The following is a 27,580-nucleotide window of genomic DNA, read 5'->3' on the forward strand; positions in this document are numbered from 1 at the left end:
TTATTTTTCATCCTGTTTATTTTTCGCCATTCAAGGAGTGCTTGTGTTAAATATAGAACCATTGTTTGATCGTTCCAAATAGAAATTTATGGACAAAAGACTGGGATCACAACACCAGTTGGTCCACATCAAATTTAATTATGTACATACAGAAAATTCTGAGTACGGGAGCCAAAATATGTTAATGTCAAGATGTACTTAGCTAACATCACATGAAACTAAGACAGTACAAGAGCGAAGAGTGAATATTACCTTTCACCCTTTGTCTTTTAAAAATGTTTATATTTTATGGACTACTAAGGAATCACGTTTCATTTCGAAGAGAAATACGTCTTTCAAATTATTTGGATTCCTCGAACGAATTTTTATTCTTAAGGTGTGAACTGCCAAAGGAAAAATGAGCAAAGCAGTAACGTTTTTTTCTTGAAATATTTGGCGCCAAACGTTAAAAGCTGTTGTTTTCTAATTTCGTTACCCACTAATTAATTTTAGTTAGCGGTATCGAAATATTTTGCGTTTTCTTTTCAGTTTTTACAGGTTTCCCAAACCGTTCCGTATATTTAGTTCTTCCGCTCAAGAAGAGATCATTTGAAGACGAAGCAGGGCAGGTTTGTTGCGTATGTGCGTGTTAAATGAAAGTCCGAATCCGTGTCGCGCCTCTGTGATGTTCTCTAAGAAGGGACTCCATTGGAGTATTACATATTGCCAGTTATTTAAATGTATTAACATTTAATATAGAATTTTTCCCGTGGATTTTGGTAGGAATGGTTTATTGAAGCAAAACAGCTTCAGAAAAAACACCTATAAGAAAATCTAGGAAAATAACGAATAACCTACATATTTCGAGGAGATGAGATGGGTACTATTCCCATGGTCTCGGGGGAACAGAGATTAAAGAATATGAATAACAATTATTATTAGCATTAGTTTATACCTACAATTTCTAGAAAAGAGCATGCTCCTTTAACATAGACGTAAAAGCGTCATCGTCATCGAAAATAATTTCCATATGATATTTATCTATTAATAACCATAGCGTATCAAAATGTTACCACCTTCTTGTATGTAAAATATATGGCTGTTAACTGACAGAAAAACTCTGATTTATAAGCTCATGCTGAGATCGGACATCGATCAAACCAGTCACCTGTGAAGAGTTACGTAAATAATTACATCAAATGGACAATGTCACTGTTTAATAATTAACCAGTGACATCTGAATCACGTAATTCCTACCACACATCATACATACGTCATTCAACACACTCACGATACTTAATGTCTCACAGTCTTAGAAATTTTTGTTTCTTTGAGCGGGTTCTTGTGTGCGACATATTAATAATTCATGAATATTTCAATCCTGGACGTGTACATCGTATTATCATTAAAAGAAAAAGGGGTTGGGGGCGGGGGGAGGGCGTTGGTTTAAACTGCTCTTGACCTTAACGACTTGACATCTGATATTATTCCTTTTCCAGCATATACACTTGTTGTATCTCTTCTCTGCTTATTCTATTTGGCAGCACGTGTAATGGCGCCATTATCAGATTATTGATCTTGGCTCTGAATTTCTGAAAGAATCGTCCTCGCTCCCAATGCAAAGAATATTAGGCCCTGCACTCCCCTGACAAACATACCACTCGCTGAGGTTATTAACCTTGGGCGATAGTTTAACTGCACCGCATTTTGTATGGCCAGGAATCGGGGGAAAGGGTTCTCTGGTATAACTGGGCAAGGAACGGTAAGCGGCTTTTGTGTTGGAAGGTGGAGATGAAGGAGGAGAAGGCCTGAAGTGAACTTTCATGTGCTTCCTTAGCGAGCTGGGGTGCGTGTAGGCCTTGTCGCAGCCCTGTATTTTGCAGAAGTACGGCCTGTCGCTCGTGTGGACGTGGGAGTGTTTCTTTCTGTCACTACTGTTGGCGAATTTCCGGTCGCATCCATCAAACTCGCATTTAAATGGCTTCTCTCCTGAAAATAAGATAAACGCACAAGTATTTAGCAAACAAATCCCCTTAATGTGATTCAACAGTAAAGTAAAACCAAACGAGAAATACTGTAATTGAAACTTCACCGACATATTTTAACGAGCTGTTTCATGTTATGCTGTAGGAATGTCAGGAAAATTGTACATTATTTTCAGTTATATTTTTCATTTGATTTCCTCTTTATTTGTAGCTTGGATCCTTCCAGTACCGCGGCTGCCCCTTGCGACTAAGCCGTTACTTCTTTGTGTGGATATGATTTGCATGTTTTATTCCATAATTAACATGGTATTTTAAAAAATGATTATACTTTGCGAAGACGCAATGAGCTAAAATTCACCCCTAATAAAAACCAGGTGAATTTCAAAATGTAAAATATCCGTCATACTTAAAACCATAGGTATACAGCTCTATGCAAAACTCGTTTATGCGATGCGAACTTAGAAAACAACCCCGTTTCTGCAAATGAAATAATTTTATATGCCAAACCGAGACATTTATTTTAAAGTATTTGGCTCTCATTTATTTTGGGGACAAACTTTGAAAGCAAAGTAGATCGAATTATATATTTACACGTTAATTAAATATTGCTTGCATTATATTAGGTGAACAATTAAAAGGAGATCAGATATAAAGGATGACTTTCTCTTCACTCTAGGCAAGTAGGCAGCAGGGGTGAAAAACATGTACATGTTGACGACTTAACTCCCCGAAAGGGGCGCTGCTGTTGTACCTTAGAGAAGGCGATGTACTGTAATACACCAATGCTAAATCCGTAGCACATTTGCTCCTAAATCTGGAGCACATTTGTTCGAAGAATATGACCATAATGGTCATAATTGCCATCTTAAGATACTGGATGGTCCACCTGCAGTGCTTTTGTAAGGTAATTTGCAATATTTTGATAATATCATATTTTTAAACCGTTAGGCTGTGTAGGCTGTCGTAACGCAGCGGACCTCGGAATAATGCAAATATCAACTCGGTATAGATATTACATATACTATAACATTGGCATAGGCCTATTTATCAGCGTTTTACTTAACTTGGGTTTTAGTAAAACATTTAGTTTTAAAAGATTAACAAAGCCCATGAAATCGTTATACACAGAGATAAAGTAGACTGCCACATTGGAAAATAAATAGGATACGCTATAACCAAGTTAAAAATATCTGTCCCTCTTATGGGAATACATCTCGGGAATAGTCACGCAGAGTGCCTTGACAGTTTCAATATTTTCTTAAAATATTTATTCATTCTTTTATTACCACCCCATTACACTAACCTGTGTGCGTCCTCTTGTGAATCTTAAGATTTTCCGAACGAGCAAACACTTTCCCGCAACTCGGAAAAGGACAGGGGAAAGGTTTTTCTCCCGTGTGGACTCGGATGTGATTTATCAGTTTATACTTTGCTTTAAAAGATTTTCCCTTTCGTGCGCATTCCTCCCAGAAACAAACGTGGATGCTCTGTTCGGCTCCCCCGACATGCTCGGCGGTAACATGGTTAACCAGTTCTTGCATATTGCTGAATGTTAGTGAGCAAACTTTCTTCGAACTGCGCCCTTGGTCAGCCCATTTGCAAATTAACTCTTGCTTAACGGGCGGTCTCCTGTACCTCAGAAACGTCCCCGCTTCGCCGTGACTAGTCGAAGCGACGTTCACATTAAAGTTCGTAGAATTACATTTGCGAGGAAAAGACTCACAGGGATCTGGCCCGTAACCGAAGTTTTCTGGCCTGTCTTTGACATCCGAAAAACACCCGTTACGGCCATTGTCACGGCTAGTTGGTATAGTTTCATCTTTAAGTCCGACAAGGATTGGATGGCCAACACCATTCTCGTATCCACAGACACCTGTTGGGTGAAGGAACATGCCTTGTTGATCCGGAGAGGAGGCGGAACCTTGTCGGTTACCAAGTGTATGCATAGTAGATTGACAGGCTTCTCTTTTTGATATGTAGTCCCTGCTGGTTTGGTAGTTTGAGTTGGTTTTTGTCACTGTTAAACCAACTGCAGAGCCGAAAAATGTCGTCTGTGGTTCGGCGCGGCTGTCGGTGATCTGAAACGGAGTGTTTTTCAGAGAATTTGTTTGTGTCATATGCTCAGGTCCGAATGGAATATGCGGCAACATTTCAGAGTTGTTGCCCATCTCCACGGGGTGAAGATGGAAATTGTGCGAGTGAAGGTGAATATTCTGAGGAGAGAGGGCTCGAGTTGCAGCCAGATCCGCTAAACTCACCGCCAATTTCCTTTTGCTCAAAGTGGTCTCCATAACTGCACTGCCAGATCCATCCACACTATCTGTTGTTGGTTTTCCCATATACACACAAAGCAATATCAGTAACAATAACTTATGGACAGAGGTTTTTCATCTTTTGTTCTTTCTGTAACTCTGCTTGTTCCTTTCCCCACTCTGTCCTCAAGCGATTGGCAGAACATACAACAGTTGGATGGCACGGTGGGGAATAGAGTTCAGAATTTGGACTGCTGTTATTGGACGAATTTCTATGACTGGCAGTTAAGAGAAGGAAGCGATAGGATGTCTTTCATAGCAAAAACACAGCGGGTATCCGCCCCGTCTTTGTTCTTTCATCATCACTGTGTATCTGTGTCTGCCTGTGTAATATTTATCCGGATTCGGGGTCTGTCACTCGCTTCAAAATAAATTAGCTTATAATAAACGTGTCATATAGGCTACATAACATTCTCCAATGTTTAATGATCTTTCAAAAAAATTAAATGACCTTATTTAAAATCACTTTTAAATCATATTTAATGTACATATCCAAATAAATATTAAGAATTGGGATAGATTCAATATTTCATATGCAATAAAATAAGTTATTATTTTTAATAATAATAATGACAACAATAATAATAATGTTACCTGAAATGAAACAATTAAACTATTTAAAGAAACTATTGAACTAGATTTACTTCAATTGAGAATCATTTACTTTACAGTAGATGATGCAACAATATATGTATAATAATAATAATAATAATAATAATAATAAACACTTTGCTTACTGCGACTTATATACGGAAGTTTAAAATGTGAATTGAAAATAAATCCTGATTTGGATCGTAACTTGTTTTTAGAACTTTATTTATCCTACAGAGATAATAAATATGTAGAATGCATTCTTGTTATATCATATCTAAATGTATAATCTATTTCTGCATATACATATTAAGCTGTCTGGCAGTGACAGTGTCTATTCAACTTAAACTACAAGCGTAGGGCTGGTTTCCTGTCTCCACTTAAATGTGGAGTTAGCACAGATCACTTCAAAGAGAATGTAAACTACAAAACCTTAACTACAAAAACAAACAAAAGCAGTGACTGGAGAAACAGGAGGTTTCAATAACTACTTCGTTATACAAACTCATTACAATCATGTACTTGGTTAAACTGTACAACTGAAATTTTAGATATTTTGCCACATCTCGGTTATGTAAAGAAACCACTAATCTACAAAGGTTTGTTTCTGGAAGCACTTTAGGCCTGACATCTATGCAGTACGGATACAGTGCCATAGAAATGAACTGCCTTAGTCCCCGGTTGAAGTTAGATTACGGACACGAAACCAGTCACTGTGTTCTAGAATCCAGCCTGTCACAAGCCATGCAGTCAGAAGAACAATAGGATGTACAGAAAACAGCGATTATTCAGTTAAAGAAAAACGTACTATAGAATATGCCGTTTGTTATGTTATGGTTTCCCAAATGTAACTGTAACAGGCACAGTGACGTCTGTTACATAGATATAACCTAAAGCTTTTTTTACAGATAAAAAGAGAAACACGTTGTAACAACACGTTATGTCCTAACCTGCTGAAAAATAGTTCTAGGTGAATATTAGGCAGATATTTTTGTCTGAAAATTGAGAGGAATATGGGATTTCATTACTTATACTTATTTTCTTTATCCTTGCTATTTTTTCCATTACTAGACCAGAGTCTTGTGTTTTTCATGTTCTAGTATTTCTTTAAAGAGTCAGCATACATGTCTCTCATCATGGGTCAGACCTCGTGAGTCTGTGATTGTAAATTGTCCTGCATCTTCCGTTAACATACGTGTAAATATAGCGTTGGTCGGATAACCTTTTTAAATCCTACTTACGTGACACTGCAGGTGATGGCAGCACCGAAATTTGTGAATAACGACTGAAATCCAGTTAGTCATGCATCGTGTTCAAAGTCATTTAATTATATTCATTGCAGCGAATCTGTTATTTATTTCAGGTCTAACAAAATACCCGTGGACATGACAATTAGTGTAACCACATTTCCTTAACATCATACTGAGACATTTTGCATAAATATACTTTTAGAAAACCTTTATTATTTTTTTGCGTTTCCTCAACACTGTTATTACCTTTCAAAGTAATTAAAATGCAAATCCTGTATATTTTGTCAACAAATAACACATGCGATTCAATCTAATTCGAAGTAATTAAATTTGAGCATATCGAGTTATCTTGCGTGCTTCTGTATCTATTATGACAATGAGGAGGACGTGCTGGGACGGCATTGGGAATTCAAACAAATGCTAATATTGTAATTAAGTCTGCAGTAACTGAGCAGTTAAATTGGAGTTGGTCTCGAAACAAAGGGTACAGTATATTAATTACTTAAACGCGCGATAATTTAATGTTTTTATTATTAATACTGTAAATATCCATCTAACTTCCAACTGCTTATTCTAGACGGGGTTGAGGCGGTGTGGGAGCCCATCCGGGCCATCCCAGGCAGCGTAGGACAGAAGCCGGGGATGCCAGTCGATCGCAGTGCTGTAAATATTGTTATTTTCTGACTGAATTGCCTAAATAAATCATTAAGTCATTAAAGTAACAAGAACATAGCTCTTCGATAAACACATGATACTATCCACTGTACGCGGATTCAATAAGAGCGGGCTCGCTGCTTTATTACGATAAGATAATTAACCAGGCTAGAACATGAAACGGCATTGTATTACAAAACTTTGATGCCGTAGGGTAGCGGTTTTATTAATGCCCTCAATATCCTCGATTACGCAGGTACCGGCATATTCGACTGCTTCTCAGAGGAATATGCCTTATACATAAAATACCCATGCGATCCTTTTCGTGCGCTTCGTAAATTCCGCAAGGTGATTGCGTAATAACGGTAGGCTATTCTTTATTTTTCAACATACTGAAGGTGCATGCTTTAGCATTCTCATTTAATTAGCTTGGAGTTATTTCAATGGGTTATGCAATCCATTAACGAAACGCATGTAATTGTCTACAATGGAAATGTCAGTCTATCACCGACATGACAGTCTATAAAGCTAAGCAATCAGATATTATAACGACGATCATTTTTAAACCTATCAGACGTCTTTCTGGGGAAAAAGTAGGCTGCAGTTTAGAATGGACAACTATGAGCAGCCTTTAGTGGTGAAAATGCGCTGCTGCGATTGGAAGAGAGCCTCGGATTGATATTGATTTGTGGCCAATAGGAGCGCAGTGGGTGAATGACCGGCTTAAGTTTAAGGGGGCGTAAGGGAGCGATCTGCCAGTCCACTGATAAAAGCAGATCGTCTGTGATAAACACAGAAAACAGAAAGAAAGCTGCGCACCATTTGGGACGTCGCGCCAAGATGCACCAAAAGGCTTCCCTCTTTATCAGGAAAATCGTTTAAGACTTCACGTTCGCCACACTTGCATTAGACGAATACATCTTTTCATGGGAATTTTCAGTTGCAGGTTATATAGAAAAAGTAGAACTCCAGTTTTATTTTTCTATTTGCATTTCGCCGCGCTGAACTTCGCTTGAAATTATAGACGGTGAGATTAACTTTTGTTTATTTTTTTTTTCTTTTAACCTGCATATATAACATATATAGTTACTTGTCCGTGCATGTAATATTGGTCCTAACAGAAAGAATCTGCTAAGAAGTTATGTTGCTGGACGCTGGTCATCAGTTTCCTGGTTTGGGAGTTGGTACATTTACTAGGCATCACTCCGCGAGCGAAATGCAGGACAGGGATCTGAGTTTAGCACAGAACAGCTTTGTTGATTCTGCACACATGGGTGCGTTTAAATTGAACCACGACCTCTCGCCGGGACAGAGCTCCGTTTTCACTTCGCAGGCACCGGGTTACGCGGCTGCGGCTTTGGGGCCTCACGCCCATGTCACCTCGTACGCCAGTTCACCCTTCAACTCCACACGGGACTTTCTCTTTCGCAGCCGCGGCTTCGGAGATTCGTCTCCGGCGAGCAGCCAACATGCTATTTTCGGGCCCGCAGCGGGGTCCCTCCATCACCCCCATTCAGACAGTCAAGGCCATATATTGTTTCCTGGGATCCACGATCAGCATGGAGCGCACAGCACACCAGCTGTATTAAACGGACAAATGCGACTTGGACTACCAGGAGACGTTTTTGGGCGGACTGATCAGTATCACCAGGTGTCCAGTCCGAGGACCGACCCTTACTCCACTGCTCCACTGCACAGTCAGTTTGGCTCCATGAACATGAACATGAGCATGAACATGTCAGCCCATCATCACCCCGGTGCCTTCTTCCGATATATGAGGCAGCAGTGCATCAAACAGGAGCTTATCTGCAAGTGGATTGACCCCGAGCAGCTGAACAGTCCGAAAAAGAGTTGCAATAAAACTTTCAGCACCATGCACGAGCTGGTTACCCACGTCTCGGTCGAGCACGTAGGAGGACCCGAGCAATGCAACCACATCTGTTTTTGGGAAGAGTGCCCCAGAGAAAGCAAACCATTTAAAGCGAAATATAAACTCGTTAATCACATTCGGGTCCATACCGGAGAGAAGCCTTTCCCCTGCCCCTTCCCTGGATGTGGCAAGGTTTTTGCGCGCTCGGAAAACTTAAAGATACACAAGCGGACGCATACAGGTAATTATGTGTATTTTTTGGCAAATATATGGGGCGCAACGGCTGTGTTATTTGTATTTTGTAAGTTGCTTTACAACTTGTAGTCGTAGTTGACTGGATGTCTTAAACCCAAATAAATGCGCGTTATATGTATTCGTCCATCGCTGCTACTCGACGGCAGTTAGATTTACCGATGGAATTAATGGAGAAACCTATAATTCATTTTAAACTTCTTGCAGTTTGTTGGTTTATAATCATAAAACAGGACAGACCAGCACAATCTAGATAATACAATTGTTATATACCCGTTTCATACAGGTCAGTCGACATCTGAATTTATGTGCATAACTGACTAGTCACAATCACAATGGAAATGGATGGATAAGTACTTACGGCAAGAATGAGCGGGCAGGACTGTGATATTAAGTTTTCTTTTTGTCGAACGGCTTTTTTTAGAAATTAAGAAAGGTACAAATATGCATGGATGGTTGGGTGAATCAATCTCCTTTTATAGGAAAGACCCCTTCTATTCTAACGGAACTTAATTAATTTAATTTACAGTCCTAGACTACTACTTAAACGGTAAATATTTGGTAATTTGCTTGGCGATTTAATTCTGTTTTGAGAATTATTTTTACTATTATTCCAATGGTACTGTTTAAAGTGCACGTTAAAATTGTTTAAAATGTGTTTACAAATGTAATTTTCTAGATTCAACAAGTGCATTGCATTAAAAAATAAATCAAATAACTAAATTAATTCGGCCCACGTAATACGGCTATGATAATTTTTTCCCAGTCTAACAATTTGTTTTTAATAACCTGCTTCAAATGACTTATTCACCGGTATGGAGCGATTTAGGACCTGCTAACGCATCCCTTTTTTCCCGTGTTTAGGCGAGAAACCATTTCAGTGTGAGTTTGAGGGCTGCGACAGGCGCTTCGCAAATAGCAGCGACCGGAAGAAGCACATGCACGTGCACACGTCGGACAAGCCGTATCTTTGCAAAATGTGTGATAAATCGTACACTCACCCCAGCTCCCTGAGAAAGCACATGAAGGTAGGCAAAACGCGGAAACGTCATCTTGCTTTACACATCAAAAACAAATACGGTTGATCCATAACAATGGGTTTTATTTTTTCTCTGCGTTATTTTCAGGTTCACGAAAACTCTTCAGCCTCTGACTCCTCGCCTGCAGCCAGCTCTGGCTATGAGTCATCGACGCCCCCTGGTTTGGTTTCCCCATCCACCGAAACCCAAAGCAACACCACTTTGTCGCCTGCATCCACGGCTCACAATAACGCCGGGCAGAACACCCTGTCGTCAAATTTCAGTGAATGGTACGTTTAGGTCAGAGATGCAGAATCCAGAACTAAACAACACAAAACAACCACGTGTATAATAAGCGTATATAAAGATATGTACACCCAATGGGCGTGGCAATGCGATAGAAGCCACTCTGATGGACTTGTTGCTACAGCAGTCAAATGAAGAAGCATATTTATTCATCGTTTTGTAAATAAGAGTCTGTGATTTCTCGTTCTCCACTTCATGGCAGTGATAAACCTCGTTCACATTTGTATGAATGTTCCTTCAACGGTAGCTATTCATATGAACTTTTAGTGCAAATATACGAGATCTTTTCTACTCCGACATTTTCAGTTACACTAACATCTAACATAAACTAGTACTTGATTTCAGCTTTACAACTTTAAACTGGATTTTCAGTGCCAAAGTTAACATTTAACTGTTAATGTGAATGTATATTTAATTTGCCGGGTTTACCTTGTGATGTTTTGTGCTTTAAGAGTTTGAATATAATATCTGGAAGATTTTGAGAAAGATATACGTTGTATTGTAACGTGTTGTTACATTTTCTGGAGTCACGCCTTTTCTTTTGTAAATATCAACTGCCATATTTATCAGTTTGTAATTAAATTATGGTATTTACTTGATACAGATTAAACGATATTTATATAAAAAGTTTCTTTATGACTGAAATGTACAATTATGAGCAAAACACACGCTGATGTTTTATGTTGTTAGTCTGACATGTGTTTTCTCCATTCTCGTGATACGTTTTAAGAATTTTATTGTATACAGAGATATAATAAAACGTGTTGCAAGTGGTCAGTTATTGTTGCATTTATCCTTTATTTTAAACCAGTCAGTAGCTCGTATTTCAAAACCAAATTGCACATAATTACATTCATTCTACATAAAATGTTAAGGTTTGCAGGCAACGATTCATTTACGAAGAAATACAAATACATATACTGTATATCCTTGTTAATTCAGAAACAATCGATCTGCAGTATATGTTAGATTGACCGCAAATACAGCCTGACTATTATGAATACTTAGATATTTAGTAAGTGCTGGTACTTTAGTGACGGTATCATGTTATTCTTAACCTGCAGTCAAGCTCGAGTTTGCGACCGTAATATTTCATATATAAGTATCTATGAATTGAAACGGCGATCGAAGTTGGTCAGCCGAAAGAAAACTTTCTGAAGGGTACGGCCTCCTCCGGGTCGCTGCCTCTGGTTTTCCAACGGCTGTCGATAAACTTGAACTTGACATTGGTGTGAGTTTGTCTGCAGCGTGGTAGACTACAAAAGGTGTCTATGTGGTCAGATGCTGTATTATGTACTGCTATGGTTTTTTAGTTGCCAGCATGCATTGTTTCTGTGAACATAAGCAAGTTGTTAAGAGAAATTACCCACATTTACAGGAGCACTTTGTCTTTCTGCTTATTCCGTCTGAGTACGTTTAGCAGAGCCTCGTAAAAATGTCTGGTAATATTAAATTATAACTCATCAAATGTGCTTGTGTCTAAAAAAAGGGGCATTTTCAAGCCTCGCTGTATTTGGTTCATATGCTTTTCATTAAAGTGAACGATATTCGCCCTGCCGTGAAAGGTAAATTATTTGTGCTGTGTAAATTTGACTAGTGTGCAAAACAGGTTATGAAACGTCGGACATCCGCTGTAAAGCGTAATAATTGTGTTTAGTGCAGTGACGTATTAATAGAGGAAATACCTTATAACACAGAATGCAGGTTGTGTGTGTGTGTGTGCGCGCGCGCGCGCACATATACACACACACACATATAGCCTATATATATATATATATATATATACACACACACGTGCACATACATTTTTATTACTCTAGCTTCTTAAAGCAATGTTGGGCCCAGCACCAACGTCCCTGTAGACAAACCGTAATTCGATGTATTAAAATTACTCATAATTTTTCCATGTAATTATTGAGACTTAGCTTGTGATTTCGTAGGTTTTGATTGAATCATATGTTAACCATTACATCATTAACTATAAACTGAGCTGTGGGGCCTTAGATAACATTGATTTTTACTTCATACGACAACGCAATATCCTTATTGTGACGTTTTACTTCAGTCTTTCTGAACGTGAATTAACTCCTTTTTTCCTGCGACTCTGGTGACAACATTGTAAAATTTAATCAATGAAAAATATAGGCCTATGTGTAAATTGAAATTAGGGATCCCATGTTTTACCTGTGGTGAAAAATGAAGCATTCTGCGTGTCGGGAAAGTTGTTTCCCCTGTCCTGCACTGCTATTGGTCCGTTCAGACAGATGGAAATCTTCCTGGTGAATTACAACTCCAGGTGACCCACCTGGACACATTTTATTAATCCGAGTGAAACAAATGTTTCATATGAACAATTAAATAAACTGTTTAAAACATCATCCTTATTATTATGTTCATATGATTCTACTTTTGAACGTGTGCAGTTCAAAAGTGTGCAGTTCAATTAGACTTGACTAATTAGTTATTTAACATTTGTCCCCAAAGTGATCACTTACTTGATTGACAAAATAATAGTGTATGAACATCATATTACGATTCATAGCTTTTTTGAAGTAGATAGAATATCAGATTAAATTCTGCTACTTATGAACTGTAGGTTTACATCCGAATTCTAAAGGAAAATTAATATACCAATTAAACAGAAATATATTGTTTATAATGTTAAAAATAAATCTTTGTTTTATTGTTGTTCACTATATCATTACATACGTTCACTCTTGATTTATTTGAACTGGAAAAAAGTATTTCACCTGAGGAAGGAAAATCTAAACTCTAAGGAAGGTTAGTCGCCCGACCCTTATTAAAGTATAGCGGTTTAAATGTATAGGAAACAGCTACCTAGACGACATGATTCAATAACGAGTGGTCATTTTTTAACACGCATGCGCCGTTGATCTTAGATTGTTAATTTTATATATACCCGGCATTCCAAAGCACAGAGCAAACGAAAAACCGAACCAAGTAGATAATGTAAATTGGTAGAATATTTTAAATTAATCATGCATAAGGTACGATTCACTGGTAATGGTTCGTGTAGTAGCTATAAAAAGTATAAAAGCCCGATTATTATATAACAACAAATTAAGGCCACAAACAATATATTACTAAATATATAACAAATGTGAAGTTTCACAAATTTCAAATGAACATTAAGCCTGCTGTCCAAACCAATACAGTGACATTTCTGTTGTTTTTCCGATAAAGCGAAATTAAAGGTACATGTAATATGTATTATGATGATAGTGGCATGCATGAGGGCTGGGTTACCCGCTATGATAGCCGTTTTGCGTGGCGGTTCAGGGCGCAGGATCCTGTTTCACTGTCCTCCCCCGCATACTGGGAGTTCGCGTTTTACCCTTTTCAAGGTAACTGGAAATGGGATCAGACATTTTTTTTAGTACCGAGACTTACTGAACGAATTGTGTATTTAACACGTACAATATGTTATACAATTATCACAATGTCAATCTACCATTTGCTTTTAATTGATTAGTCTTACCTACCATGTCAGCTCTCTGCACTTAGAGTTCAGTGAATTCTTTAGATTTTAATTCTATTAAAATCAATTCCGGTCACGTTATAGTCTGACGCTTAATGATTGGAGTAAGTGAGGATGCAAACAGATAAACCTCAAGTGTGCGTGGGAAGATCTAACATTCCTCCGCTAATTTGCCAACCCATTTCTATGTGATACATTATAATATGGTTCATGTATATTGATTCAATAACATATGAAACACCTGCTACTGCTGTTTGTAACATCGTCTCCTTTATTTAAAGACACAGTTTCCTGCCTTTCTATAATGGACTGGGTGACCTTCTGACCTTTGGCCTTTCCCAGCGGTATAGATACTGACAGTTTACAAGTAAAAAAAAATAATAAAAAAATAATAAAAACATGTATACATCAAAGCGCTCTTTGTAAGAAGCTGATCCTTTGGTATAAGACTGAGAAAATGGGAATCCCCAGTAGTTTATACATATTTTCATAAAAATAGATGTGAATAAATGTGAATGGCATGTGACTACAACACAAGTCAGCTTGCCAAATGCACCCATTATTATTATTATTCTTATTATGGGTGCTTATCTTTTTCGTCTTCAAAGGGTCCCTCTGGGTACTGGATATCCTTCCACTGTCCAAAAACATGCAGTTATGTAAATTTGTGTCTTTAAATTGCTGTCTCTTAGTGTGTGTCCTGTCCAGAACCCTAGGTTGTCCCCTGTCGTTTGTCCCCTGCTTTGTGAGATAGTCTCCAGGCTGATTGTGACCCCGTGGAGAACAAGTGTTAAGAATGACGCTTGGATGGGTTGAATATGGAGTGACATGAGAGTTAAAGATCTGGACATGCAACCAAAATATTGTTCTGATGACAGTAGGGTGACCCAAGTTGTAAGTGACGGACATTGGAAATAGACATCTGGTCCAATGGCTTTGCTCAAACATGATCTTGAAAGAAATATTTCAATAGTTGGAGAAAAGTTCAGAATAATAGGCAAAATTATGCAGAACACAACGGTTTTAGTTTTCAATTAAAAGCCTAAACTTATGTGCCTTTTCTTCTTCAGGTAAATACATAGAAATCATATGTGTGTGTGTGTGTCTATATATATATATATATATATATTTGCATATATATATGCACGCACAGTACATGTTGTGCACAATGGCTTATTATAATTAATTTTCATGTAAGGGAACGACACTAATTAAACAACTTTGTGATAAACTCCCTTTGAACCACTTTTCAAAACCTAGTAGAGCAACATGAAAATAACTTCACTAATCATGTTTTTGAATCATACGCAGTGTGGTATCAGTTTTTGTAAGGTTTTGTAATGAGAAGTATGTTACATATAGTCGCTGTCCAGTGAAAACAGATATCTTTAAAAATCCATAATTTCAGTAGAGAAAAATGCATTTTCTCAGAAACTACATTACTAACTAAACCCAAAACAGCTTAACGAGAAGGCACAAATAGAAACCGTGACACAGCTATTAGTGATCAGTCTAATGTTTTCAATGGACTTACATAGACTGTTTGTCAGTGTCAGCAAGATACAAAATAATCTTTCTTTATATTCATAATTAACTTATAAATGTTAAGTTGTTAAAATTTGCGATAGGAAGTAATCCATACAAACAACCATAATGAATACAAATGATAACTAGTACAATCATAAATTCTAGTGAAATTGATGACTTTATAACACATCTTTTCATTGATCAATTAGATGTTAAATGCTCTCAGTAGACAGCAGGGAATTGCATTTATAGTAAAAAAAAAAAAAATCACGATTGGCAAAAGTGGACATATGCAGTTTTCATTGGATAGCAAAACTATTCATGTCTGTTTTAGCTTTTAAAATGTAAAATGTACCTACAGTTGTTTCCATGTCACTGGCTGTGCCTGTGATCTTTGACATCAATGTCTGTGTTCACTATGTTTATCAATATATGGACTGCCAGCTAAGGTCCACGTCAAACCTGTCTATAATGGTCCCTCACTTGGTACTGGAGCCGGTGGGCTGGAAGGAGCTAATGTGCCGATCACTGGGGCACTGGATGAACTGGATGCAGCAGGGAATCCATCAACTGCAAAGATGTTCATGTCAAAGTCCAACACGACGGTGCTGCTGTAGCAGACGCCGCATTTAAAGCGGTGAGAGCTATTCTGTACTATTATCAGTTCTCACTCGGATGCTACAATTTTCCCGAATTGTTTTCTTGCACCTCATTAGTAAGATATTGTTTCAGAATCAGAGCTAATACATAGTACAACAATGGGTTGATGGCTTATCTTATTTTCAGATTTATTTCTATAAAGTTATTCTCATGAGAACCAGGTTGTTTAAATAACATTATCTTACTTCATCACTACTTAAATTTAACGTTTGGTTTAAAACGCACCAATAAGATTTGTGCATCTTCGGTAACTGATAACCAAGTCAATATGGTGCTTTGAAGTAATTTAACCAAACCCCCCTGGTCAACAAAATCTCCTGTTTGCACATCTTCATGTGTCCAGACCAAGGGCTCGTATATGTGATTGTGTTGACTGTTTTATTCAGATTTGTTCATGCCATAGCAAGCTGTAATACAAGTTTTTTTTCAGTTTTGTACATGTAAAGCTGTATTTTTCTGAATTTGTTCAGTTTTCTTAAAAACCATACAAAGCTCTGATACACATGTTTATTTTGAGTGTTCATATTTCATTAATAGTTTTGCTTACAGCAATAGGTGGATTATTATCAATTAGTTCTGATTTAATATATAATGTGTCCAAAAAATGTACCAATTTCTGGTACATTTTCAGCTATATTCTCCATTATCATCTCATATGGCTTCATCACTACTGGCTCATTGTTCTCATTTTCTTTTCTTAGTTTATTCTAATGCTCACAATTTATGACATGATCCTTTTAGTAAACTAGAGGCTGAATGTACTGAAGTGACCTTTGACCCTGTCCCAGCCATCACAGATAAAACCATGTTCCTTGCGGACTGTCAACTCACCTAGATCTACAGGGGTTCAGCAGTCAGGACCTAAAATTGTGCTGACAGGTTAAAATCCTGAGCTCATGGGTCTCTAGGGAAAGGATTTCATGCAAAGATCATGTTTTTTAAAAAAAAAAAAAAAAAAAATTTGGTTCAGTTCAAGTTGCTCCCAGTCACTGTCATTTGAACTTTGGATGCCCAGAATAGCCACATATGTATCGCTCCCATGAAGACTCAAAAGATGTATTGTGGCTTTGCAAACCTGTTTATTTTAATGATATGAAAAGGAAAAGGAGGGATATACAAACTGAACCATTTTCCTAATGAAGTTCAGCATGTGCAAGTTTCTGAAGCATGAATTCCACGTGTGTATTTGCGTAAGCTCTGCCCCCAAAATCTGTTTGCACATTATAATTGCACATTTCATGTATGTCTTGTACTATATGTACACATGTATGTTATTTGTATTGTGCCTCTCTCAACTACTTGTATATGTGCATAACTACTGTATCTATCACTCGTCTCACCTTTTTCTTTCCCTGTTGCGTATCTTCTTTCCTATATTCGCTGTCTGTGTTGTGTCCTAGTTGTTAGTTTTCCATTCTCATTGCACTTCGAACAGTAGCAAACTGTGCCGGCAGGAACTTACACCTGCCTTGGTCCTGTGGCAGTAAAGATCCTGATAGTGATTTTGGATAGTTACAGTAGATGCTGGAGAGCATGTTTCTGTCCACACTTGTGTCTAGTGGAGTTCATGACCTCTATATGTACGACCAGCATGACCTTCCCAACCTCCTATCAACAGGAAATAAGTGGTTATAAATTCAATTTGGGTGATTGAGTGTCTGGCATATATGAATATCCTGAGCTTAACCCCGCCTTGCTTGTGAAATGGTGGTGAATGTAGAGATAATATGACAAAAGTATAAACCATAGTAGTAGCTATAGGACCCAATGAACTCCCAGTGACAGCAGTTGGAGAAAATCCAGTGCCCAAGCTAAAATTTACAAAATCTTTTGTTACTCCTTATATGGCCAAACCCCTTCTGTCGGTAAAATGTTTTCTTCTGCGTCTTTAAATCGTTGACTTAAATTATTTAAATAATTTAAATTACAGACTAACCATCCTCATCAGAATAGCATTAATCCAGCTCTCAGCAATTCTATCCAGTACAATTTCTATGTACATTTTCCTAAAATATAAAACGTAGGAAGCAAAACTCCTTTTTGAATATTTTGGGGGGAAACACAGTGAAAAGATTTTAAAATGTTTAAATGCCGCGTCCTCCCAGCAGGGTGGATCCAGTTGTTTATTTTGACTCCCAGGAATGTCTCCCATGAGCGCCATTGTCTGTCACCTCATTATCTTAAGTTCTGTGTGTCTGCTAAAAACGAGTGAATACAAAGGGTATGTGTGTGTGTGTGTGTGTGTGCCTGTATAAAATGGCTGAATGGAAAAGGAGTGATATTCAGGTTTACTGATATGTTTCCAGATTATGAATGCACGATGTTCTTAAATGAACTGACTGAAGACAGAGGGGACATCTGTGGATGAACCATCACTCAGTTTTTGTGGATCATTTTCCAGGTGGATCACTGTTGAACATCCATTGGCTGGTTGAAGTTCAATCTGATGAGGTCTGCAGAGAAGCTCATTCCACTCTCCCTATTAATGTAATTATCCTGTCTCCACCCAGAGTTTGCTTTACTGCACAAATAGCTGAGAAAATAGCATGGAACACTACTATCACACATCTTCAAAAATATGGGTCACGTTGTCTACAGCTGTAGGTAGTGTGTTTTATTTGTGTCTGTCTTAGGTGTGTGATAAAAGGGCAGAGGAGGTGATCTGCTCCTCTGCCTGCATCAGCTCCACCAGCCCTAAATCACAAAAGATATCATGGATGATTCCACGGTGGCCATCAGGCAGAGAGGAGTCTCTACTGTCAGTTTGAATGTGTTTGGGCTGGGCTTTACCTACCCCCAAATTCAAACCCATAGAAAAGATGATGCGGAGGAAGAGATGAGGCCGTGTTTGATGTTCCTCTACATAAATATATTTTTTCTTTCTTCTGGGTGTTTCCTGGTGCCAATGTGGACCAGACGACTTAGCGAGGGCTGGTACAGGGGGCTGCTGGATTCAGCCTGCACTACAGGGAGCCGCCCTGGCCTCTGCCCAAGCCTGTGCCACACACAGAGAGAGAGAGAGAGAGAGAGAGAGGGAGAGAGAGAGAGAGAGAGAGAGGAAGGCCAGGACAGAAGCAACAATGCAAGGAAATAAAGTTCTGTTACTTGCTGGTATTTGGAAATGAGCTTCTATCCATGTTTTTCAGTCCAAGATGGAACAGGCCTAAAAATGCAGCTACACTAACACACGTGGACACAGAACACACATGCAGGCACGGCCAATTTTAATCTTATAGAAATAGGCAAAGCTATACCTGTATACCTCTCTCTCTTTCTATATATATATATATATATATATATATATATATATATATATATATAACTGTGTGTGCGTGTATATGAGTATATATATATATATTGATTATTGCAGTGATTTTATGATGTGGATGAGCTTATAAGTATTATGTGCATTATAATTACACTTTTCCCTGTGTCTTAAAATAGTCTTGTCCTATGTTCAGAAACCCCCTATACCGCTCTGTCCTCCTCAAACCTTTTTTGAAAGGCTGCTTTATTTATTGATTGTTTTAATTGTCTATTGTTGAAGGGGGTCAGTTTTCATTATTGTGAGGCACAGCTTGTAGCAGTGATGTGGAATTTTCATTATTGTTTGGAAAACGGAGGCACAGCTTGTAAGAGTGATGTGGAGTTTTCGTTATTGTGAGGCACAGCCTGTAACAGTGATGTGGAGTTTTAGTTATTGTGAGGCACAGCCTGTAACAGTGATGTGGAGTTTTCGTTATCGTGAGGCACAGCTTGTAGCAGTGATGTGGAGTTTTCGTTATTGTGAGGCACAGCCTGTAACAATGATGTGGAGTTTTCGTTATCGTGAGGCACAGCTTGTAGCAGTGATGTGGACTTTTCGTTATCGTGAGGCACAGCTTGTAGCAGTGATGTGGAGTTTTAGTTATTGTGAGGCACAGCTTGTAGCAGTGATGTGGAGTTTTAGTTATTGTGAGGCACAGCTTGTAGCAGTGATGTGGAGTTTTCGTTATCGTGAGGCACAGCTTGTAGCAGTGATGTGGAGTTTTCGTTATCGTGAGGCACAGCTTGTAGCAGTGATGTGGAGTTTTAGTTATTGTGAGGCACAGCCTGTAACAGTGATGTGGAGTTTTAGTTATTGTGAGGCACAGCTTGTAGCAGTGATGTGGAGTTTTCGTTATTGTGAGGCACAGCTTGTAGCAGTGATGTGGAGTTTTCGTTATCGTGAGGCACAGCTTGTAGCAGTGATGTGGAGTTTTCGTTATCGTGAGGCACAGCTTGTAGCAGTGATGTTCACTCGAGTGTGCATGTCTAATAACTGTGACAGTTTTAGCTAAATATTTATTTACCTTTAAAATCACATGCAGCCTCCTGAATTCCTCCCTCGCAGTTTTATTATTATTTTCTTTATTTCGTTTTGTCTTTGTGATGGAGAAAAATACAGAACAAACGATGGTTGAAAGTTTTGCCAGGTTGTTAGTGTTTCTGGTGGTGAAGGTACTGAATAATTATTGTCAATTTATTTAATTACTCTTTAATTATCTGTGCTTATCAGGAGTAAAGCCATTCCCCGCTCAACTGCAGGGGAATATCAGCAGGACTCACTCTGTGTGGCACCTCTGCCGTGTGTTTTCACCAGAAGTTTTATACTGCGACAGATGGCATTAATTATAAAGGGTCACTCCAACTGTCTGCTAGATTATTCAAGAGAAGGCATACAGATCACATATTACTGTACATGGCCATTGCCTTTTTTTAATACCCATTGTGATATTTTTACCTTAAATGTACACTTTCCATGAAGACGAGTCGTACTTTAATAATCAGATGTGAATTTAAAGGATCTGTTTGACGGACATCGAGCGAGCTTTATAATTGTGCCGGGCTGTGCCGTCATCCCAGGCTCTCTGTCCTGTCACGCTGCCATGCCCTCCTAAACGAAAGGAAGTGCTGCTTGACATTCACACAACTAGTAAAGTAATGAATGTTACATAAGGGGTCTACACACCACGACTGAAGTCGGAGATGTGAAGATGTGGGGTCCCGGTGTGGCAATGAGCATGACCTTCAAAGCATTCTCTCGCTGCACGGACATGCTGCACCCATGTCCCCCCCCCCCGCGCTGGCGGATACCGGCCTGAGGTCCATACGCTCCCACTGAGTCCTGCAGGGATGTCGCTATGTCCGGGCCCAGGATTAGCACTGGGTTAATGGCCAAAAAGGACGAAACCACCCCCCCCCCCCAAATAGAAGAATGGGGGGACTCATCTATGATCCTGCCCTTAAGTTTGTTTTTGTTTTATTTTCCATACTTTTATTTTGACTCAGTGCAAGATAGTTGACAAACACTAATTTTGAGCTGCAAACAGTGTCGGCGATCTCTGGGTGTGTCAGACGCATGGGCGCATTGGCCACTCTCATCGCGGGCACATCCCTTATTACGGGAGCGTCGGCCTCCCTCATCGCGGGCGCGTCCCTCATCACGGGCACATCCCTTATTACGGGAGCGTCGGCCTCCCTCATCGCTGGTGCGTCTCATCATCGCGGGCGCGTCCCTCATCGCGGGTATGTCCCTCATCACGGGCACATCCCTTATTACGGGAGCGTCGGCCTCCCTCATCGCGGGTATGTCCCTCATCACGGGCACATCCCTTATTACGGGAGCGTCGGCCTCCCTCATCGCTGGTGCGTCCCTCATCACGGGCACATCCCTTATTACGGGAGCGTCGGCCTCCCTCATCGCTGGTGCGTCTCATCATCGCGGGCGCATCCCTCATCGCGGGTATGTCCCTCATCACGGGCACATCCCTTATTACGGGAGCGTCGGCCTCCCTCATCGCTGGTGCGTCCCTCATCACGGGCACATCCCTTATTACGGGAGCGTCGGCCTTCCTCATCGCTGGTGCGTCCCTCATCACGGGCACATCCCTTATTACGGGAGCGTCGGCCTCCCTCATTGCGGGTATGTCCCTCATCGCGGGCGTGTCCCTCATCGTCAGGAGCGTTGGCCTCCCTCATCGCGGGTATGTCCCTCATCGCGGGCGCGTCCCTCATCGTGGGAGCATCGACCTCCCTCATCGCGGGTATGTCCCTCATCGCGGGCGCGTCCCTCATTGCGGGTATGTCCCTCATCGCGGGCGCGTCCCTCATCGCGGGAGCGTCGGCCTCCCTCATCGTGGGAGCGTCGGCCTCCCTCATCGTGGGTATGTCCCTCATCGCGGGCGCATCCCTCATCGTGGGAGCGTCGGCCTCCCTCATCATGGGAGCGTCGGCCTCCCTCATCGTGGGAGTGTCGGCTGCCCTCATCCTCGTTCTTCTGCAGCAGAAGATGTTCAAGTGGGGGTAATATATGTCCTGCCACATCGTCTGGCTTTCGGGCTTCCATCTGAAGCGTGCCTTCACCTTCATTTGGAGAAAACAGCATTCCAGTCGTGCCTGTTTGTTTTCTCTTTGACACATTCAGGCTGATTTCACAGCTACGTGAGAATGCAAAGTAAACATTGTGACAATGACCTATCCTCAAAAAATGCCATGGAGAACATTTCACAGAATACACCCATCCCTGCCAATAACAATATGACAATATTTTTGTATTAAGATACAACAATAATTTATGTAGGTTATCTTTCACTAAAAATCCTCCACACACCATGGGTTTCCATTCTCATCGTTGTTTAAGTCTATGCTTGTTCTTTTTCCATAACTGGAAAAAATATTACATATACATTGGAAAAATATACATTTCTGGGGACCTGGGAACACTTTATAATTTTCCCTATTTAATTTTCCCTACTTCCCTATTTAAACAACATTTAATCCTCATAGTGAATTGTATTACATATAGAATTTAAAATTTCATCGGTAAACGCTGTGATACCTATGGACAGCTCAGAGCAATGTGAGTATTTAATCCCAAACCATAAATATACCTTCTCCGGCAGTCAGTTAAGTGCAAATTAAAGCCCGAAGGAGAGAAAAAAAAAGCTAACACTCACAAATGGAGAAGAGGTGGCAGACAGAAAAGCGATTTTAGAATAAACATGAGCTCCTTGGGTCACTTATCTCTTGGCATGACCATGGGAAAAGATAATGGAATATCCGCAGAGGTAAATGGGAGACGCGGAGGCCGGGAGGCTGGATGTGAATATTCACGTTGATCTGTCTGACAGATGGGGGAGCTCATTTATACATCACACATTGGTATTCATGTCATCCTGTAGCCTTTCACCTCTGTTTAGACAAGCAGCGGCTGACCCCTTTGTTTTAATTGAATTAAAGGTGTGATCAGCAGGCCGAGCTTTTAGAAACCCACACACCTCCAAAGACACCAATAACCAGACACCAAAGTCAGCCTCCGGTTCATTCTTTTATTTGAGTATTGTGGGCGTTGCTTTGGGTCTCTATAAACGCCTCTACTAGTCATTCACATCTGAAAATGTTTTTACCTTTATACAGCTCAATGCAAAATAAACAAATAAATTGTTCAAGTGGGACACATTTGCCAAAGGCCCAGTGGAACTGGATTGGGGAACAAGTGTGTTCAAAAAAATATATAAAAGCTGCCTCTTTGAAAGAGTTTCTTCTGGGCCTCCACGCTCACAGCATTCAGCTCCTTTCTTGGTTGAGTTAGTACTCTTTTAGTTATATCTTAGTGTGCAGTTAGTACTCTTTTAGTTGTATCTTAGTGGGCAGTCAGTACTCTTTTAGTGATATCTTAGTGTGCAGTTAATACTCTTTTAGTTGTATCTTAGTGGGCAGTCAGTAATCTTTTAGTTATATCTTAGTGTGCAGTTAGTACTCATTTAGTTATATCTTAGTGGGCAGTTAGTACTCTTTTAGTGATATCTTAGTGTGCAGTTAGTACTCTTTTAGTTGTATCTTAGTGGGCAGTCAGTACTCTTTTAGTTATATCTTAGTGGGCAGTTAGTACTCTTTTAGTTATATCTTAGTGGGCAGGCTTATTTTGAGAACAGCCTATATATCTTAGTTTTTGGATTGAAAAAACGTAGAAAGGACAGGATGGGCTATATCAGCAATGAGATCCCGCTTCTGTTTTGTGAAGATCTACAGTTTTTTTGTATTATTTCTGGTTCTTGCTTTTCACGGCATGACATATCATTAAGTAAATGAAGCACATTAGATACAGATGACAGCCTTGGGTTGTGCCATCAGGTTCCTGAACTCATCACACCCTGGACTCCCGTCCCACAGATCGCAGGTACTTCTGTCATGGGTCTCGGTGGTGCTCCACAGAGAGGAGACCCTCTCGATCCTGCTGGAGAGTTGCGGCTGCTCTCCTCCTGTCGTGTGCAGATGCGGCTCTATTTGATTCACGGACGGTCACACTTTGACGATGTGCTGTTTTCGATATGATTGTCTTACTTAGCCGGTCTTCATGTTTCTGGTACTATAACGTGAGTTTGGCTTCCTTGGCATATAAAAAGCAAAGCTAGCTTTAAGGTTACATTAAAATCATTTCAAGACTGAAATTACACCAGAAATTACACCAATAACTGTAAATGTGTGGCATATCAGGTATCATATTGAAAACCAGACATTTCCTAGTGTGTGTGTGTGTGTGTGTTTACAGCCTCGCTGCTGAGAGCTAGCTGTATTCCTCCTGCTTCTTTAAAATCTGTTTCCATACAATTGATTTTAATCCTGTTGAAAACATTCAGTTTTTTGTAATAGAATTTATCATGATTTACATTTTTAAATGAATTTACTCCATAAACTCTTGAAAGCCAATATGTGCACATAACTAAGAATAGAATATCTACAAAAAATAACAATAAACATGTGCTACTAATCCTCCTACTAACATAATTATTGGTTTGGAAATAGATTGAAACGGCAGGTTCAGTTAAACAAAAGCAGATTATTCCACTCAGTCTTTCTTCTCTCCTTCTGCACCACAGGTACAGAACTTCACCTGACTGAACCCCTTTCAGGTGTAACTCCGCTTTTAAACACACGGCCGTCCCACATTATGCTGGGCCCCTGGCTTCCTGTTTCCGTGAAGAAGCAGCACCTTGCTCACAGGGAGAGAGACAATGCAGCTCTGCTAGGTTCCTCTGCCCCCTGCATGGCCAGCCTGCCATTCATTGTTATGCAATGAATCTGGGAGAAACAAAAGGTTGGATGGGCTTTGTGGACCCCAGGATGAGATTATTATTAACATGCCTGGGAATTACAGTGCCTGGGTCCCTTTGTCGCTCATTGATTTGACTGAACCTTTTATAAAATCAAGGTGCACGGCCACATGCTGTTACAATGAAAATGCAGAGTGTGTGTGTGTGTGTGTGTGTGTGTGTGTGTGTGTGTGCGTATCAGAAAGCGACGTCAAACCCTGTAAGTGAGTTTGTATAAACTAATCTGTAGATATTTGTACTGGTTTGGGATCTCTCTTTTTTAAGATTTGTGACTGAGCAGTGGTTCACCAGTTTTGGAAAACGCAGCTGGTCCTTATATATTCTTATTATGAATATTGATGTTTTGATTTTCAGCTGTTTCTTAGCCATTTGTAATAATAACCTAATGGGGTGAGATCACATTTACATTTTTGAGCACTTGCATTTATTTTATTTTTTTGCAGACTCTTTTATCCAAAACATTGTACAATCGAGAAATTGGTCCCTGGAGCAGTTCAATTCCAAATAATTTTTCTACCAAATGTATCACTACACAATCAAATGTACTACAGAGTTTTATATGTAATTAAAAGAGTTACAGTTAAAGTATTTTTGACATTTATTCATTTTGTACTTGTGAGCTAGCTATACCGGAGGAATTGTTTTTAATACATTTTAATATATTAATATAGGTGCACAGAGAATGTTGGGCCACGGCCCCAAAGCTCAGGAGAGGGACAGTTTCTCTAAGTTAAGTTAAATCATTAAGGGAATCTTCAACGTCCATTAATCACATCTCCATGTCTCTTCTTTAGAGACGTGGAGAAAATAGATTGAGCTGTGCAAAGAGTCTGCTGAGAGCTTGTTCTTTTATTTTATTTAACGTTTTATTCCATAGGTTTCACAACAACAGCAACAACAACAAAAGCAACGGCAGCAATAAATAATAATAATAATAATAGCCACCCGAAGAGCACTTGCTGGCCATGCTAGCGTAATTAGATGTGCAGCATGTGGGAGGGATGTGGCGGGCAGCGATGTGGCCCACATGAGGTGCCGTGTATTTCATGGACAGGAAGCTGAGCGGCTGGTCCGGCCATTTGAACGACAGCTGCTCTGAACGGCCGAGGACAAGCAGATGGAGATGCAGCTGAGAACGGAACTTAATTGTTTAGAGTCACCTGTGCAGCTCAGACTTCAGCTCCAGAGTGACCTCAGCGTCAGCACACAAGGTGGTCGAGGCGGAGAACTTATGCAGGAGTGTTTTTTACCACAACACGTGCCTGCGCATAAACTGTGTACCGATGTGATATAAGTTTAAGGGTGGTATATTCATTTCTGAACACAATATTGGTTTCATTCATTTATGCCATATCAAGCCATGTGCAGTCTTTGTATTTTCCTTTGTTAATTATTGCTTTGCAAAACCTACCACTTTGTGAGGTGCAGAGGGGAACAACAAGCATTCAATAAATCATTCAACTGCAGTTAAAATCAATGAATATGTAACATTGTCTCACATTACCCAATGCAACAAAGTAAAAATACCAAAGAAGCTTTACATTATAGCTAATTCCATTTTTAATAATTTTTCTACTGTTTGTCACGTTTCCCTTGGAGGGCTGCTGTTTCATGCTTGAAAATTTATTTTGTCTGAAAATATCTAGTAATGGTGTAATTTATTATGTCAAAAAAGTAGATTTTGATTTGGTCATTTTGAAGCAGATCCTACTACCACTGCACTTATTTGAACATTCGGAAATCGAAGAGGCAATTCCGGGGATATCACTGTCCTTCTGAGCAGTACAGAATGGATTCTGTGAATCACACCGGCAAGGAGAATCCCCCAGAAGAGGAATCTGTGGGTGGGACTGAGCTCCACAGAGAAGCCAGTCTAAATGTTAATTTCAGCACATGTGTGAATTTTGTTGTTTTGTATCCATCTCATAATTTTCCTAATGAATAGCAAAGTAGCTTTCCCACAGACTGTAGCCCAATATGTGTGCTTCACATGGTTAATAAATTGCGTCGCTTGCTTTCCCTTATAGCTGTATCTGATTTAATTGTGTCGCAGGAACAAGACATGCAACAGCTATCTGTCCAATGATCTGCTGAGACCCCACCCACTGAGAAGGGAACTATGAAAACTATCCAGTTTCCATGGAAATGGAACACTAGCTTAGTTTATTTTTGTGTTCGTCAGGAGGCAGAGAAATGGGGTGCATTCTCTCAACTCACTTGGCCGAGTAATGAGAGCAATTCAGTGAAATTTAGTGCCAGATAGTTCCAGGATTAAAAAGCCAAACAACTGACTGAAATGTGAATCAGATGTGGGATAACAGCCACAGAACAATACAATTTAACACCTCGCATTTTCTGTTCATTTTTCGATAGGGTGATATAGCGAGGAGAAATTCTTTCCTTTCTTTATTTTTTCCGCTTTTAAAAAAATAACTTCACAAATTAAAAGGCATTGACTGTTTTTTTAGTCAAACTAAAGGGAAATGGTAACAGAATAGTAAGTAATATATCAGGTATGGATAGAAACATATAGCAGGTTATG

The 27,580-nt window shown here is 39.6% G+C and overlaps 2 protein-coding genes and 1 long non-coding RNA gene across 3 annotated transcripts; 2 read left to right on the plus strand and 1 right to left on the minus strand.

Moving 5' to 3' along the window:
• On the minus strand, window positions 1–4,409 carry LOC111852753 (zinc finger protein ZIC 5-like). The gene is made up of 2 exons (XM_023828984.1): window positions 3,268–4,409; window positions 1–1,968 (listed from the first exon to the last, which is right to left on the minus strand). Exons 1-2 carry the CDS (start codon window positions 4,301–4,303, stop codon window positions 1,544–1,546), a joined length of 1,461 nt encoding a protein of 486 aa, XP_023684752.1. The 5' UTR covers window positions 4,304–4,409; the 3' UTR covers window positions 1–1,543.
• On the plus strand, window positions 2,737–27,003 carry LOC111852755 (uncharacterized). The gene is made up of 3 exons (XR_002840314.2): window positions 2,737–2,868; window positions 18,306–18,391; window positions 24,805–27,003. It is a non-coding gene; the product is annotated as an uncharacterized lncRNA (long non-coding RNA).
• LOC111852754 (zinc finger protein ZIC 2-like) lies at window positions 7,173–10,995 on the plus strand. Its single transcript, XM_023828985.2, has 3 exons — window positions 7,173–8,882; window positions 9,758–9,921; window positions 10,021–10,995. Exons 1-3 carry the CDS (start codon window positions 7,913–7,915, stop codon window positions 10,210–10,212), a joined length of 1,326 nt encoding a protein of 441 aa, XP_023684753.1. The 5' UTR covers window positions 7,173–7,912; the 3' UTR covers window positions 10,213–10,995.
• Window positions 27,004–27,580: the final 577 nt, after the last annotated feature.

The sequence above is a fragment of the Paramormyrops kingsleyae genome, chromosome 16 (assembly GCF_048594095.1).
Source record: "Paramormyrops kingsleyae isolate MSU_618 chromosome 16, PKINGS_0.4, whole genome shotgun sequence".
NCBI lineage: Eukaryota > Metazoa > Chordata > Actinopteri > Osteoglossiformes > Mormyridae > Paramormyrops > Paramormyrops kingsleyae.

Coding starts and splice junctions, on each gene's coding strand:
- LOC111852753 (XM_023828984.1), bottom strand. CDS start 4,303: ATGGGAAAACCAACAACAGATAGTGTGGATGGATCTGGCAGTGCAGTT. Junction 1,969..3,267: donor TCACAAGAGGACGCACACAG/GTTAGTGTAATG, acceptor TCTTATTTTCAG/GAGAGAAGCCATTTAAATGC.
- LOC111852754 (XM_023828985.2), top strand. CDS start 7,913: ATGTTGCTGGACGCTGGTCATCAGTTTCCTGGTTTGGGAGTTGGTACA. Junction 8,883..9,757: donor ACACAAGCGGACGCATACAG/GTAATTATGTGT, acceptor TCCCGTGTTTAG/GCGAGAAACCATTTCAGTGT. Junction 9,922..10,020: donor CCCTGAGAAAGCACATGAAG/GTAGGCAAAACG, acceptor CGTTATTTTCAG/GTTCACGAAAACTCTTCAGC.